Source organism: Engystomops pustulosus, chromosome 3, assembly GCF_040894005.1.
Source record: "Engystomops pustulosus chromosome 3, aEngPut4.maternal, whole genome shotgun sequence".
NCBI classification, from domain to species: Eukaryota; Metazoa; Chordata; class Amphibia; order Anura; family Leptodactylidae; genus Engystomops; species Engystomops pustulosus.
The window spans coordinates 93,044,221-93,061,326 of NC_092413.1; the positions used below are offsets into that span (position 1 = coordinate 93,044,221).

At 41.4% G+C, this 17,106-nt stretch overlaps 1 protein-coding gene across 2 annotated transcripts in view; it reads left to right on the forward strand.

Annotated features, from left to right (window-relative positions):
- The window catches only part of MTFR2 (mitochondrial fission regulator 2), a 21,974-nt gene extending 5,254 nt beyond the window's left edge, over positions 1–16,720 (forward strand). For both annotated transcript variants that reach the window (XM_072141465.1, XM_072141464.1), the window contains exons 4-9: positions 610–714; positions 1,072–1,196; positions 7,194–7,423; positions 7,993–8,323; positions 14,597–14,786; positions 15,720–16,720. In XM_072141465.1, coding sequence (XP_071997566.1) covers positions 610–714; positions 1,072–1,196; positions 7,194–7,423; positions 7,993–8,323; positions 14,597–14,786; positions 15,720–15,794 — 1,056 coding nt within the window. In that variant the 3' untranslated portion in view covers positions 15,795–16,720. The remainder of the gene's footprint in view (positions 1–609; positions 715–1,071; positions 1,197–7,193; positions 7,424–7,992; positions 8,324–14,596; positions 14,787–15,719) is intronic.
- The last annotated feature ends 386 nt before the right edge of the window (positions 16,721–17,106 follow it).

Consider the following 17,106-nt stretch of genomic DNA (forward strand, 5'->3'; position numbering starts at 1 on the left):
GCCGGCGCAGGGAGGTATGCGCTCGGCGCTTACCATGCGCACGACCACATAGGAAGTGAAGGAGAGCCGCGCGCATGGTAAGCGCCGAGCGCATACCTCCCTGCGCCGGCTATACAGTTTAAAAAGTGTTTTAAACCGCGATACCGCGGTTTAAAACACTAACAAAAATAAGCACCGGCACCAGCTCAGCGTTTTCTTCTGAAACCTGCCACTTCAAGTGGTAGGTTTCCTTTAAGAACTAGCTATCATGCTGCTCAGATCTTTCTGCTCTATAGCATGCTGATTACATGTCAGACTGCATTAACAATGCAAATGGTTCATTAGGGAGTGCTGTATTCTCTTTTGTTCAAGAGGTTCATTGTGTTTTCTGCCTCATAATCTGTTTCAAGAAACTCCTATGGAGTCAATGGCAGAGTTTTTACTGCTTGTCATTTTTGTTTCAGCTAGCCAGAGACATCATCTGCACTAAAAATCCTTTGCAATCAATGTAAAGCAGAAATAATGTCACCAAATCTCAAAAATCAGCTTGGGAAAAATTCTAATTTTTTTTTTCTGCTTTCAACAAACGCTTTGTGTTTTTCACTTTTGATGTAAATATTTCCTCTCTAGGGTATACAGTTTTTGGAACGGAAGAACTATGGGTGGACGCGTAGTGTGGTTCGAATTATTGGAACTTTGCTCCCATTGGAACAATGCCCTAGGCCCCATTTCCAGGTATGACTGGTAAAAGCGGTAAAAAAACTTCATTTGTGCCAAGGTAGTACAAATTATAGGGGGTTGCACCTTTTTCTACTCCAGAGGCTAATTAGAATAATTTTTAGAACTCTATATCTTGGTGTACAGAGAGTATAATAACTTCTAAGGAACTTCTTTGTAGGGCACGTCTACTGTCAGTAAAACTTTATGGTTGATATCCTTTGGGTTGTCACACCTTTAAATGTGAAATCACTACATGTGCTGGGGTCTTATAGGAATCGTGTAGTTACTCTGTACTGTGTACAGGTGTACAAGTAATATACAAGTTTTGTATCTGCTTACAGTTGTTCTGTTTTGCTTATTTCTCTCTTGCAGAAAGTTTTAGGACCTGAAGTATTAGAAGCTAAAGAATATGAATCTCTCAAGAGACCTGACATCCCCTCTCTTGCAGATACCTCATGTCTGTTAGTTGACAATGCCATGACTTACAACCGATTTAGGTAATATTTACATTTCGTTGGTCTTAAAAGGATTATTCAGCGGTTTAGTTGTTAACTTGTTCAGTAATGTGACAGAGCCAAGAAATAATTTTGCACTACTCACCACCATGGCTGTAGAGTCAGTCGTGATAAAATGGAATATCTCCCATAAATTATAAATGACACGGTACAGCAACAAATACCACCCCAGAAACCAAATATGGAGAGGCCATATATGTATGACTTGGTCACACGTATCGCTCTGACTTTGGTAGTACACTGCCCCCGTCTACTTAATGGAGTCAAAGCAATACTCGTGACTGCACCCTTAGGTGTATGTAGCCATTTAATATACAAATTTAGCAGGATAAGATTACTTTTTTCATCAATACCATTTTGGGGGTTGTACATCGTATTTTTCACTTTTTATTAAGTTTTTTTAATGCAAGGCAACATGGATATTTGGACGTTGGACATATAGCAGAGCTGAGTTGGTCAGGCGCGGTGGGGGCTGATGTGTCCGCCGCCACGTCTGCCTCATCTGTTCAGTGTACAGGTGTGTACATGTACTTTAATGCTGTAAAGGAGACCTGTCTTTACACGACAGCCCCTACACTCAGGACACTGAGGGGTTAATGCAGGCACTCAGGGCTACAGCATACACTGGGGTGAGGGAAAACACTCTCATCTCATGCTGTCTGCCTTCCATCTGCTGTTACCTGAGGACTCTACAGGTACCAGCATGTTTCTTCTCTTTCTGAGTCTCCTGAAGTGCCAGTCCCACAGCTAGAGGGAGAGAGTCAGGTGGTGGAGGCCTTCTCTTCCAGACCTCTCCTCCTGCTGTTACAGGCAGCCATGATGTGCCGTCTCACCAACTATCAACAGAGGGCGCCATTTGATTATCCTCATGGCAAGTGCGCCCATGAATGCAACATCTATTCTCATCTCACAGAACACAGATACAGCTCAATCCTGCTGCTTCCCTCTCTCAATCATACCCCTCCTTCACCATGTTAACAGTACACTCGCTGCTCAGTCTTACCTCTCGCATGTATAGCAGTGTCAGAGTAATGAAAAGATCTTGTGGTTTTTTGTTTGTTTGTTTTTTTTTTTCTTTTCTTTTCCCTCTCTCTCAGTATAACTGAGGAGGTAAGGGAAAATCTCCTGGCATTATCTATTAAGATAATAATAATTAACTCCTTTATTTATATAGCGCACACAGATTAAATAGCACTACACAGAGTTTGCCAAATCAGTCCCTGTCCGCAATGGGGCTCACAATCTAATCAACCTACCATGGGAGGAGGAAACCCATGCAAACACTGAGAGAACAAACAAACTCTTTGCAGATGTTCACCCTGGGACTTGAACCCAGGTCCCCAGCACTCCAAGGCTGCAATGCTAACCACTAAGCCACCGTGACGCCGTAAGATAGTATCTATGAGCTGTGAATGTAGAAGGAACGGGGGAGGAATGCTTGTGTATGTGAGATACAAAACAGACACAAGGGAACAAGTGACCAGCGCTAGGGAATGCCCCATTACCAGAACTTAACATAGAAAAAGGTTTAATTTAGAAATGATGATTTATGAATTCTTGACAAAAATTCAAATTATTTTCTACGTGAACCATATGTGTGTGTTTTTTTTTTTTTTAAATTGCTGTTGCACAAAGTCATCTTTACACCACGTTCAAATCATTATGCAAATTAAAAAACAAAAAATGTGATCTTTATGACACTTAAATCCAATGAAACTCATGGCTGGTATTGTGTCTCAGGGCTCTTTAAATCACTGAAATCAATATCTGATACATGTGATAAATGGTCTTCCAGGTGAGCCCAGCTAAAGGAAAACTACTTAAGAAGAACGTTCCACATTATTAGGGTGATGCCACACATGGCGTTTTGAACCCGTTTTTGGTCCGTATTTAAGCAGACCAGTTTTAATTAAGATAATTAGTAAAACCTTTCAAAAATTTATGCGTTTTCAAAAAACGCATGCGTTTTTTAACGGACTGCTTAAAAACGGGTTCAAAACGCCATATGTGGCTTCACCCTTAGGCAGACCACAGGTTTCAAGTAACTTGGGAAAGAAAAATGATCTCTGCTGCTGAAAAGTGTCAAATAGTGCAATGCCTCGGACAAGGTATGAAACATTAGATATTTCACGAAAACTTAAAGAACACTTGTCATCAGGTCTCTGTAACTAATTCTCACGACTGCCTGTTGGAGTAGCTCGCAAAGATTCCATCCCAGCCTTTATCTAGTTAATTCATACATTAATCATTGTAAAATCATATTTTCTTTATTATGTAAATGAGGCTGGTCACATGGTCAGAGGCAGTGATGTCACCCCTGATACCCCTCTCCTTCCCCTGCTCATGTCTGTGTGTAATGTATAGTAAAGCAATGCTTGTGCTTTACCTGCTGACATGTGTGTTTTCCTATACACGTGTGAGAGACAGACATCAGCCACACAAGTACCCGACATGTTCTGTTATACACATGTGAGACACAGACATCGGCTACACAAGTACCTGACATGCACTTTCCTCCTATACACATGTGAGACAGACATCAGCTACACAAGTACCTGACATGTTCTGCTATACACATGTGTGAGACACAGAGATCAGCTACACAAGTACCTGACATGTTCTGCTATACGCATGTGAGAGACACGGGCAGCAGCTACACAAGTACCTCGCATGCTTTTTCTTCCTATACACATGTGATAGACACAGACATCAGCTGCACAAGTACCTGACATGATCTTCTATACACATGTGTGAGACACAGACATCAGCTACACTAGTACCTGACATGTTCTGCTATACACGCAGAATTTTTTTAGTGTCTGTGACAATTGGATTTAATAATGTTGGATTGTCATAAGGACCAGGATTAACAATAAAGCTTCTTTACAAAAACCAACTCTAACAGTTATCAGAGGTGTCTGCAGCCTACAGCTTTAGGACCTGATTGCTTAGGTTTACCGACATGTAGAGGGACAATGTAGGGATTGGGGCAATGGCATCAAATAGGCAGAAGAAAGGCCAAAATTCAGCACTCTCCTAAAAAAATTTCAGCCATAAGACACGGAGGTACAGCAAGGCATTAACGTTGGTCGAAGGACCGTATCGCACAATCGTGTGCTTCGTCTAGCCACATCATATACAAGTCTGGTAGTGCCGACTTTTTCTTAGGATTGGTGTACGCACCATTTTTTTGAATACTGTTCTTTTTAATGGCAGTTTATAAAAATATGTTTAGTTTTGGGTGGTTAATTTGCCTTTAACGACCTTGGACAAAAATACATGTCCAGGTTGGCGTCTAGTTTGCACACCTAGACGTGTATTCACGTCCTGCACTGCTGTCACCATGACCGTGATCCCGGCTGTTTAACCCGTGGCTCCTATAGGTCTTCTGGCTATGCCCCCGTCACGATGGTACCCCACCCCCCCCCTTGCCATGCGCACCGTTCTTGGAGGGGGAAACTGGGCAATCGTCCCCTGGCAGCCAAGGGGTCCGGACGTGGTCGCCAGAAGCACAATGACAGATCCGGTCTCTGACAGAACCTGACATTGTGCGTGTCGGCCTATGCACTCTGTAATACACTGCCATACATCAGTATGGCAGTGTATTACTTTGAACAAGCGATCAGATGATCGCTTATTTAAGTCCCGGAGAGGGACAGTAGAAAAGTGTAAAAAATAAAATGAAAAGAACAAAACAAAAAAACAACAATAAAACAAGTATGAAGTCCCCTAAATGCCAAACCCTTACATATAAAGAAAAAAGTGAAAATCGCCACACAAACAGTACATGTAATATATACCCATGTCCATAACAACCCATACAATAACATTAAATTATTACTAAACCTGTACAGTGAACACCGTGAAAAAAACATGCCAAAAATTCAGATTTTTCTGCATCCAACCAAACAAAAACAGCACTATAAAGTGATCAAAAAGTCCCATTTACTCCACAATGAATCCAATAAAAAGCAGAACGCCTCACACAAAAAAATAAGCCCTAAAACAGCTCATTTAACAAATTTTTCTCTTCAAATGAGTTTTTATTCGGCAAAACTATTCAAAAATAAAAAAAAACCTATATAAATGGGATATCACCATAATTGTACTGACCTATAGAACTTAATTTTATATGAGATCTATGTATACAGTGTATAAAACACCAAAAAATTAACCACTTGTCAGCCATGGACAAAAATGCATGTCTGAGTTGGGGGGTAGTTCCGGCACCTGGAAGTGCATTTTTGCCCTGCAAGAAACTGTAACCGTGACAACTCTAAACTGCGACATTGTGCAGGAACCTGGCTGTGTGCAACAGCCGGGATCGCGATAGTCACGATCCCGGCTGCAGGCAGCGTAGTCGAGTGGGACAGTAAAAAAAAAAATTTATAAAATGTAATAATTTATACATATCATTTTTTTTTATTTCATTCTTTTTATAAGTTCCTATATACAGTATTATAAAACCTTTTTGTGTGACAGTAAAATTTTTGTGCATCCAATCAAAAAGCAATAAAAAGTGATCAAAATGTCACATTTACACCACATTTCCAATAACTAGTACAACTTATTCCACAAAAAAAAAAGTCCTAATACAGTTAAATCAATAAAAATAATCTAAATGTTACTTGAGGATGGGAATGCAAAACAAAGTGAATTTCGCTCTCCAAATGTGTTTTTATTCAGCAAAATTATTAAAATATAAAAAAGCTATATAAATTGGATATCGTTGTGATTGTACTAACCCATAGAACATAAATAACATGATACCCAAGCCATATGGGGTATACTCCTTGAGGAGTGTAGTTTTCAAATGGGGTCACCTTTTATGGTTTTCTCTTGTTCTGGTATGTTATAGGCTCAGCAAATGCCACATAGCGCCTGAAATTAGTTTCAGCAAAATTTGCCCTCCGAAAGCGTGAGGGCGCTTCTTTCCTTACATCTACATTTGGGGTATTGCCATACTCAAGAGCAACTGCACTACAAAATCTGAGAAGTGTTTTTGCATGTTATCCTCCATGAACATGTAAATTTAAGGCTAAATAAGCATTTTATTTTCAAATTTTGATATTCCATTTGGAACCTCCATTTTGTTTCATGTTTGATACTCAAACGGTTAATAAGATTAACAAGGGCTATTTTCAATAGATTGAGGGGTGCAATTTAAAAATGTGGTAATTTGTGGGGAGTTTTTCTCCTTTAATACTTAAAACCCCTATAAATATGAATAAGCCTCTAAAATAACAGAATTTTTGTGAAAAGTTGGAAAATTTTTGATTGCTTTGTTCACCTTCTAACAAAAAGTGTCTGACTGACCACTTTCTTCCATGGCACAAAAAGAATTGTGCCTTCCAGAGAAAAATCCTTTTCATGCATGACCATCTCATGCTGAAAATATACCTCTGTGTCATTGGCTGCTATGGGCATAAAAGGAGAACCTCCTGGTGTGGACACAATCTTCCCCTGACCTCCTCTCTATAGAGAACCTTTGGAGTATCATCAAGCAAAAGATCTGTGAGGGTGGAAGTTAGTTCACATCAAAACAGCAGCTAACAAGTTCAATGGATAAAAGAATTATGAAGGTGATATCAAAGAAGGGTCCTATGTTAACATGAAACCTGGCTGTTGGGTGTTTTTGGGTTGAAATCACTTTTTATTTCAGTGAATGTAACCTCCTAATGCTGCAAATTCAACAAATGACCATTTTCGATTCTTTACAACCTATAACATGTTTTGAAACTCAGCTGCGCAAAACAATTTGGAGCTGTGCATTTTGAGTTTTCTTTTTTAATTTTCAAAAATATACTGTTGTCATTGGGTAGTTTGTTAAGTAAAATTCAATTTATACTCTAATCGGTGATGACTTTTATTATACATTTGCATTGACCATCAGAGAAAATGAGAGATAAATATAATTTGCATGATAATTTGGAATGTGGTGTATTGATGGCCCTGTAGTCATGATAATCTCTTCACCAGATATGAGCTTCCATCAAACAAGTCCATGAGGGAACTCCCCTTAGTAGGAGCTCCTAACACGGATTCTGGATTTTTGACAATATCAATCAATAGAGGCTCTGAGAACAGTTTTCTTCCAGCAAGTGATCATGCCATTCAGAAAATAGCAGCGTTGGAAGATGAGCTCATGCAACTGCGAGCGCAGATTGCCGCAATTGTCGCCATTCACGAGTCAAAAGAAGTGCAGTCTCGTAAGTCAATTTTATGTTTTTATTTCTTTGTGCCGTTCTATTGCAGGAATGTTGCATTAAAGAATAACTGCACCTTTGAACCATTTTTTTATTTCAGAAAAGAGTAGAGTAGGTGATAAAGTATAATACATAATTTACTGTTATTATGTAAAGTTCTTTTTCTGCTTTTCTCCTGCTTTGTGCAGTGTATTTGACAGCAAGGCCAATTACAGATAAGCAGGCTAATGATTAACTCTTTCCTTCCTATAGACTGTTTCCCTTGATGATTCGGCTCCCTGAGGAAATTATTTAGTGACTGTAAACAGTTAAGTCATTGTAAATATTATTGGGCTTCTTTTATCTTTAGTGGTCAGTGAAGGACAGAAAGCTAATTTGCACAAAAGGAGGAAAAAATGGAGACAAACATTTCTTTAATACAGTATATTAAAAATTTTACTATTATCCTCTTCACTATTGATCTATGCAGATTTGTAGATTTAGTTAAACTTTCAGATTTTTGTTTGGTTTAAGATATAATTTGTTTGCTAACCATTTCTTTTTGGTATTACTACAATCTCTTTCCTTTTCAGATACAGAATCAATTTGTTTATTTGGCAGCCCAAGTAATGGCCTCCCACCTCCATCTTTAGCTTCTACTCCCCTTTCTGGACAATTTTTAGAATGTACAACACCAGTAGCACCACCTCCTCCTCCCCCGCCACCACCACCTCCGCCACCAGTCCCAACTACTAAACTAGACCCGGCAAAATCAGCCATTGATCTAATAAAGCAGCGCAAGGCTTCTCACAAACAGAGCCCCATAGAAAGAGATGTTTCAGAGAAGGGCTGTGCTGATAAAGTTCCCAGTATGATGGATGTTTTAAAAGGCATGAATACCATCAAGCTTCGTGCAGTTGAAAGGTAAGATTTTTCCATATTTAACAATGCAGTAAATACCCTCCGTATACTACTGTTCGGAGCTCAGCTTTCATATTCCCACATATGTCTATAAAATTAAAGCTGAGCAGTTTTATCTCAGACAATTATAAAAAAAAATGTCCCCGTTATTTCTATTTCCATGACGTCCCCCATGACGGCCCACCTGGAGGATTACCCCTTGACCTCTGCAGGGACAGGAAGAAGAGAGGTTAAATGTCCCTCCCCCTGCATCCCTCGCCAGTGTTCTTCCTGTCCCTACACAGGCAGGGGGAAGAGAGGGTCTCTCTCCTTCTCATCTCCTTAGGGGGGTGGGAGTGGAGGGGGACGCCTTTAAGAGGCGCGGTACCTGGTACTAAGATCCTCTCCTCCCCGGGCCTCGATCGATCTCCTTCCTGGCTGTCATCATGGGGAGGTATTTGGTGCAATCCCTGCGGTCCTGCGACGATCTACGGCAGCACCACATGTTCCGGCTCCCGGGTGAAATGCGGCTGCGTTCCACCAACCCGATGGCGACTTCCGGTTTTGCGTTCCACTGGGCCGGATGACGACTTCCGGTCCGCGCGTCGCACCGGAAGTGACGCGACCCTTTCACGTCATTGGCGTTCGGGAGTCAGGAGCGTGGAGCGGTGAGTTTAAAAGGCAGAGAGTCTACTAGAGACCTCTCTTGCTTCTGAGACGATTGCAGGTGGTTTTTTTGCAAATCTGAGTGTGTCACAGGCGCAGGTTAGTGAAACGCATGATGGCAGATTGCTTATTCTTATCACCGCTCCACTTACACCTCTACCTCCTCCCTTGTCCACAGGCAGTATGGACCCAGTCCCCCTTCCTCAGACATCTGTAAGTAAGGGGGTCTGGAGGGTGGAACGTGGAGGGGGGGCCCTGTGTATATATATATATACATCCCCTATGCTTCCTCGTGTCTTTTCTTCTCACTCTCAGGAGAGGAAAGATAAAGAGAAGAAAGAGGATAAAAAAGAGGAAAAGAAGGAAGACAAGTCAAAGACTAAGACCCTTCCATCTCGTAGATGCAACATGTGTTTTAATAAACTCCCAGAATCTTATAAAAAAACGCTATGCAGAGACTGCCTTGACAGCATAATGCGGGAGGAAAAAGCGTCCTTCATGGACGAGATGAGATCCATGTTCAAATCTGAAGTAAAGAGTACAGTTGCATCCCTCTTTTCTGAAGGAATTCCTCCTAAAAGGTTCAAACCCTCTGAACCTAATCTGGAGGAGATGGATTCAGACCCTGACAGGGCTTCCTGTTCCTACCAAGGCGGTGAGGAAGAACAGCTAGACAGCCAGGAACAAAAAAATTACACTAGATTCCTTTTCTCTATGGATAACCTGGACACCTTACTAAAGGCGGTCCGAGAAACACTAAACATTGAAGATCCGGTGGAAATAAAGTCCGTACAGGACGAACTCTTTGGTTGCTTAAGAGCAAAAAAGAAGAGGGTTTTTCCAGTCAATAATGTGCTGGAGGACCTTATCCGGGAAGAGTGGAAAGATCCAGAAAAACGACTATCAGTGGCCAGAGATTTCAGGAATAGGCTCGTGTTCGACGAGGAGAAATCAAAATACTGGAATTCAATCCCAAAAGTGGATATCCAGGTTACAAAGATGGTTAAAAAGACCGACCTCCCCTTCAAGGATGCGACCCAACTTAAAGACCCCATGGATCGCAAATCTGACAGTGTCTTAAAGAAAACCTGGGAGTCGGCAATGCTAAACTTGAAAGCAAATGTTGCAACTACATCTATCGCCAGAACAATGACCTGCTGGCTAAACGGGTTAGAGAACCAGATTATTAGCGGAACCTCGAGAGAGAAGCTTCTGGAGTCTCTCCCACTGCTAAAATTAGCAACCACCTTCATTGCGGACGCATCAGGGGAATGCGTCAGATTTTCTGCCAAAGAAGGAGCACTCTCTAACGTCGCCCGCAGAGCCCTCTGGCTCAAGCAGTGGTCAGGAGACTTCCGATCTAAATCTAACTTATGTGGCATACCCTTTACCGGCGAGTTCCTATTTGGTCCAGAACTGGACACAATCTTGGAGAAAGCTGCAGATAGGAAAAAAGGCTTTCCAGAACCTAGACAGAAGAGGCATTCCTTTCGTGATTCCCGCGACAAAGTTCCATCCTATCGTGGGAAAGGAAAACAAGGTAGATGGAGCTACACAAAAAGAGGTAGAGGTTATAGTTCCTTCCAGACTACCCAGCCCAACCCTGCCAGAAAACAATGACGCCAGGGTGGGGGGAAGACTAGCTCTTTTCCCCTCTCAATGGGAGCAAAGCATAAAAAATGCCTGGATTCTACAAGTCATACGCGACGGCTACAAGATCGAGTTGGATACCCCGCCCCCTCAAACATTTGTGACAACAAAGACATCCTCTCAACAAATGCTTCTGCTCATGTGGGAAGAGGTTCAATCTCTTCTACTCAAAAATGTCATTTCTCTTGTACCTCCCCACCATCAAAGGAAAGGGTTCTACTCTCCCCTCTTCTTAGTTCAGAAACCGAACGGAGCCTACAGGATGATCATAAATTTAAGGAATCTAAATACCCATATCAGATACAGAAGATTCAAGATGGAGTCTCTAAAATCCACAGCACCATTAATTCCCAAGGGGGCAGCTCTATGCACTATAGACTTAAAAGACGCGTATTACCACGTCCCAATCCATCCCATCTCTCAAAGATTCCTGAGGTTTGCCATCCGGTCCCCAGAAAACCAGGTAAGACACTTCCAATTCAGAGCTCTACCATTCGGGATCTCCTCAGCTCCCAGACTGTTCACAAAAATTATGGCAGAGGTGGTAGCAGTACTAAGACAAAAGAACATACTACTGATTCCCTACTTAGACGATCTTCTTCTAGTCTCCAGCTCAGAAGAAATTCTGTTATCCCAGAGAGACACGACATTAGCAATCCTAAAAAACCTAGGTTGGATTATAAATTTCGAAAAATCAAATCTCCAACCAAGTACCAAGCAAAAATTTCTGGGAATATTGCTGGACTCAGTACATCAACACTCTCTTCTTCCAGAAGAGAAGATCAAGAATCTTACCTTACAGGTATCACTGTTCCAAAGCAGACAGAAGTGCTCAATCCGAGAGGCTATGAAACTCCTGGGCCTTCTCACGTCCTGCATAGCTGGTGTTCCCTGGGCTCAGAATCACACGAGAGATCTTCAGAATTGGATTCTTTCATCCTGGGACAAGAATCTAAACCATCTAGAAAGGAAAACCAACATTCCCCTATGGGTAAAAAGTTCGCTAAATTGGTGGAAAGCAGTGGAAAATCTCTCCAGGGGCCTAAAATGGAGCAATTGGCCAGTAACATCCATCTTAACAGATGCAAGCAAGACAGGTTGGGGAGCAAAGCTTCCAGGAAAACTGGTTCAAGGTCAGTGGTCCCAGTCAGAGATAAACAGATCATCAAATTACAAAGAACTGAAGGCAGTCTGGGAAACCCTGAAGGCCTGCTCGGATCAACTACAAGGCAAAAACCTAAAAATATTATCAGACAACAAGACCACAGTCGCCTATCTAAAACGCCAGGGGGGCACACAGTCCGCATCTCTCCAGAGAATATCAAAAAAGATCTTTCTCTGGGCAGAGGAAAATGTCCTCTCTCTGACGGCAGTCCATCTGAAGGGGTCAGAAAACAAAGAGGCAGATTTCCTGAGCCGATACACTCTGGATCCCCACGAGTGGTGCCTAAACAAGGAAGTTTTCTCCCATCTAACCCAAAAATGGGGAATACCACAAATAGATCTATTTGCCACCAGAGAAAACAAGAAAGCAGACCATTACTTCTCCCTACAGAAGAATACCCCAGACTACCTTCTAGATGCCTTCTGCCACAGTTGGCACTCAAGACTAGCCTATGCCTTCCCTCCACTTCCTCTGATCTCAAGGACGGTGCAAAAAATAAGACAAGAACACCTCAAGATTATCTTGATAGTTCCCTTCTGGCCAAAAAGAAGCTGGTTCCCAGCACTGAAGAATTTGGCACTGGAAGAACCAGTTATTCTCCCTCAAAGGAAGGATCTCCTATATCAGGGGTCTGTTCATCATCCCAATCCAGAATCACTCCATCTATCAGCCTGGATCCTGAGAAACAGATGCTGAAGGCTAAAGGTCTCTCAGAAGAAGTCATTGCAACATTACAGGCAAGTAGGAAGCCGGTTACTTCAGCAATCTACCATAAAATCTGGAAAAGATTTGTATCCTTTTGCCATCCTGAAATTCCTAATATGTCTTCCCCTAACATACAGCAGATACTAGAGTTTCTTCAAGCCGGGTTGACCAAAGGCCTAAAGACCAGCACGCTAAAGGTCCAAGTCTCAGCCCTCAGCGTCTTTTTCGATGTCTCTCTGGCTGACCATAGGTGGGTAAGACGGTTCCTTAGAGCATCCACTAGACTAAGTCCTAAATGTCCTGTCAGGACCCCTCCCTGGGACTTATCAATAGTCCTGAATGGCCTTATACAGGGCCCTTTCGAGCCTCTAGAGGACGCAAGCATAAAAAATATCACCTTAAAAACCGCCTTTCTTGTTGCCATAACAGCCAGAAGGTTAGGAGAAATTCAAGCACTCTCCATTAATGAACCTTACCTAAAAATTACGGACGATAGAATATCCTTGATGCTTGATCCAAATTTCCTGCCCAAAGTAGCAACAGATTTCCATCGTAACCAGGAAATTATTCTCCCCTCCTTTTGCCAATAGCCAAAAACTTCGGGAGAAGCTAGATGGCATACCTTAGATGTGAGAAGAATAGTGCTACACTATCTCGAAATAACTAATAACTGGCGGAAAGACTCAAACTTGTTTCTTCAGTTCCAGGGCAAGAACAGAGGGAAAAAGGCGTCAAAGATCACCATCGCCCGCTGGATTAGACAGACTATCAGGGACTGTTATACTATCCAGAACTTAGAAGCTCCTACGATCCTCAAGGCCCATTCTACCAGGGCAGTAGCCACTTCCTGGGCAGAGTGAGCAGGAGCCTCCCTGGACCAAATCTGTAAAGCCGCAACCTGGTCCAGTTCCACAACTTTTGCAAAACACTACAGACTGGACTTACATTCTGCCAAGGACTTGGCATTCGGTAGAAAAGTTCTACAAACAGTAGTCCCTCCCTAAAAAATTCCCTTTTTGTTATCTGGTACATCTCCAGGTGGGCCGTCATGGGGGACGTCATGGAAAGCGAGAATTAGACTCACCGGTATTTCGTTTTCCATCTAGTCCACCATGACGGCCTGGAATTTTTTCCCAACCCTTACAAATGTTATTATATGGTTTTTATTGTATGTGGAGTAACATGCTAATAAAACCTCTTGCATCCTTCCATTGGTGTAATTATTTGGTAGAACACTGGCGAGGGATGCAGGGCGAGGGACATTTAACCTCTCTTCTTCCTGTCCCTGCAGAGGTCAAGGGGTAATCCTCCAGGTGGGCCGTCATGGTGGACTAGATGGAAAACGAATTACCGGTGAGTCTAATTCTCGCTTTCTTGACTAATGGGTCATCAGTATGTGACTGATAAGGGTCAGACACCCAGACCTCTGCATGCTGAAACCTATACCATGGATAGTGACCAGAAGCAGAACTCCGCTATGTAGTGACTTTGCTTTGGTGTTGCATCTCTGTCCCTATTCAGTTTCTAACATTTTTTTTTTGCTGACGCAAAAATTTTAATGCTACCCCCTCCATATGTGGGCCATGTATAAACGAGTAAAGATACTTGCTGTATAAATCAGTTGCAGTTTCTGCCTCCTTACTCTTTGCTTGCCTGGTCCTCATTGTGGTAACAATTCTTCTTTATCAGGTACAGAACTGCATGGTCTCCCAGCCATGACTTCACAATCGGATGTCTTCAGCTCCCATAAAAATACCATAGTCACTTACAGTTTAATGTCACCTGGATAAAAACTATGTCCAGGTGTTTTTATAGTTTATATCCAGTTGGCCAACCCTCCCAATTTCAGCTAAATGACTAACTATCTTATGTGTGTGGGGTGGCGCCTTCTGTTCTCCTTTTGGTGGGGCAGGGATTGGACATGTTGCATTTAGCTCATAATACTGGCTGTTAGATACCATGCCTTTGTCGGTTTTGGAAAAAATAGCTGTTGTCCAAATAAGTGCACCAAATAAGGGTCATCAATTCTATGCCATAGCACATAAAAGGTATAAAGGACCCCATTGCCACTTAATTGTGATACAGGTTTGTTTTTTTTCCCCTTCCTTCAGATCTCCGGGAGGTACTCCCTTAACCAGAAAAGACAAGAAGAGGCGTTCTCTAAATGATCCAACAGACCCAGCAGCTATTATAGCCCGAGCCTTAAAGCAGAAGTTTGCACATAGACATTACGATGACTCTCTTGATAAAGAAAACAGATCATATGAGGAATCTCCGTTCTCTAGTCCTGAAACTCCAATGGTACTGTGTATATATAAAATCTACATTAATAGTATAATAATCCGCTGCAAACAGAAGCTTTATTTTTTGAATGTTTCAAACTCTAAGGCTATGTTCACATCTCGTTTTGCGTTTGGTGTATACACAAGGGAAGCTCCCGGAGTATACGTTGAACTTATCCATAGACTTATACTAGCATACAGAGGCACACAATACACGTTGCATCCAGCAGGAAACACTGAATGGAAAAATGCAGCTGCTTTTTTTCCCCATCCGGCTGCAGAGAAACATGCACGCTTAGTGGTGGTCACAATAGCCAACTGTATTAGATTCATCCCTAGACTCTGCTATGGGAGGTCCTGGTGATGTCACTGTCCATATATGTATGGTAACATCAATGGGGGAAACTCCCTGAACTGCAGCAGCTGTCATTGTCACTCCTCCTCCTACCTTCAAGGGGATGAGGCACTGTAGACCTCCGTTGTAAGGACACCTAGGGAATCCAGGTGATGTGTCCTTGCAATGAAGGGCAAAGTCGAGATTTTAATGTTGTCTAAGGCAATTTCATAGATTTGCTTCTGTTTGCTTTGGCCTGGGCACACCTCACTCTGGGCACTGTATTACTGATGCCAGCACATAATTTGGTTAAGGACGAAAACCTATAGTTTATTAAAAAAAAGGATTTTCTACTATACTCAAATGAGGCTCTGGGGTTCCACTTGCGTCACCAGGCAGATTCCGCACTCCTCTGATTGTTTCTTCTGTCTCTCCTCCACCTGCCGAGAGCCGGTGACCTCACTTGGCTCTCGGCACTTCTCACAAAGCCGCAGTATGCAAATGTTTTTTTACTTTTCAATAAATTTAGGTTTATTTTGAATGTTCTGCATTGTGTGTGTATAGATGTACAATGAAGTACTTCTATATCTGACATTTCACATTTTCTTTTATTTGTAGTTTGGACGTCATCTGCTCAAACCTGTTGGAAAAAGAACACAGCGGGAAATCGCCAGAAAACAAGTCCATGTATGATGTGATGGAAGCAGTCTTGATGGTTTTGGAGAAAGCATGTGAAATCTGACATTTACTAAAAACTGTACAATATAAGGACCAGTTCATATCTCAGTTTTCATATTTGCTATTGTAAGATAAAACCAGACCAGGTACAAATTTTTCCATTTTATTTTGTTTCCTTGGTGTAGTCTCCATTACTGGTTGTGTCTCACAAAACTGATAAAATAACTGAAAGTCATCTGGCGTTAGCAGGCAGCTTTTATTTGTTTTCATTGTATGTAATGTGATTGTAAATGTTATATGACTGTAAAAGTTCCATAGTAAGAGGTGGATTTGTGTTTCAAAATGTATTCTTATAAGTGACATATCTATAGGCTAAGCCATTAAAGGAGATATTCTCATATGGGAATTGACATTGAATTTAATTCACCTGCCATATATATACAATTTTTTTCAGTTGGTTGTTATTAAAAAAAACATGTATCCAAAAATGTAGTCATTTTGGCCCTCAGAAACAATTTTGCTTTCCATATGAAAAATCTGGGAATTACTGCATGTCCCAAAACTGTCCCGTGGTAATGAGCGCTGAATCCAGATGGTCAGGCATCTAGCCTTGCCTGAACCACAATGCCATAATGCCAGGGGTGGTTGTATTCAAGGACAGCCATCTTATTTGTATGGAGCAACATGGCTACATTTATGTGAAATTATCTTAAAGGTAAGCTTACCACCAGGCTGAAGGATTGTAAATCAAGTACAATTACATGCTTACGTTTTTAATGTTATTGGAGTACGGTATGTGATTTTAACAATTTCCATGCTTTAACTTGGCTGTTATAAAAACAAGAGAATGCTTTGTTTTGTCACTGTTGTTTACCAGGATAACTTGTACATATTCACATTTTGTAAATAGATTTTAAAATAAATTGTTTTATCTTTAAAATCTTTTATAATTCCTTTATTGAAATGTTCATTGCACGTTAAATATTCATCACACTCTTCTAGTAATAGCTAGATGGCTTCACTGAATCACAGCACAGGCGCAGAGAGCACAAATTTTTGTTGTGATTTTTATTTTTTTTTATTTTGAGGAGCCACAGGCTGATATACAATAAATCCCCATGTCCACAAGGATGAGTAGTTGGTTTAGGTACACAAATCACCTAGACAGATTCTCTGTAACATTTTAAAGCAAGTTTTCACCTTTTTTTTTATCTGTGACGTATTGTATCACATGTCAATAGAAAATTGTAGGTGATATTTTGCATTAATTTGTTAAAATTTGGAAAAAATCACCTAAATTTTAAATATTTTATACTTTGTCATACCA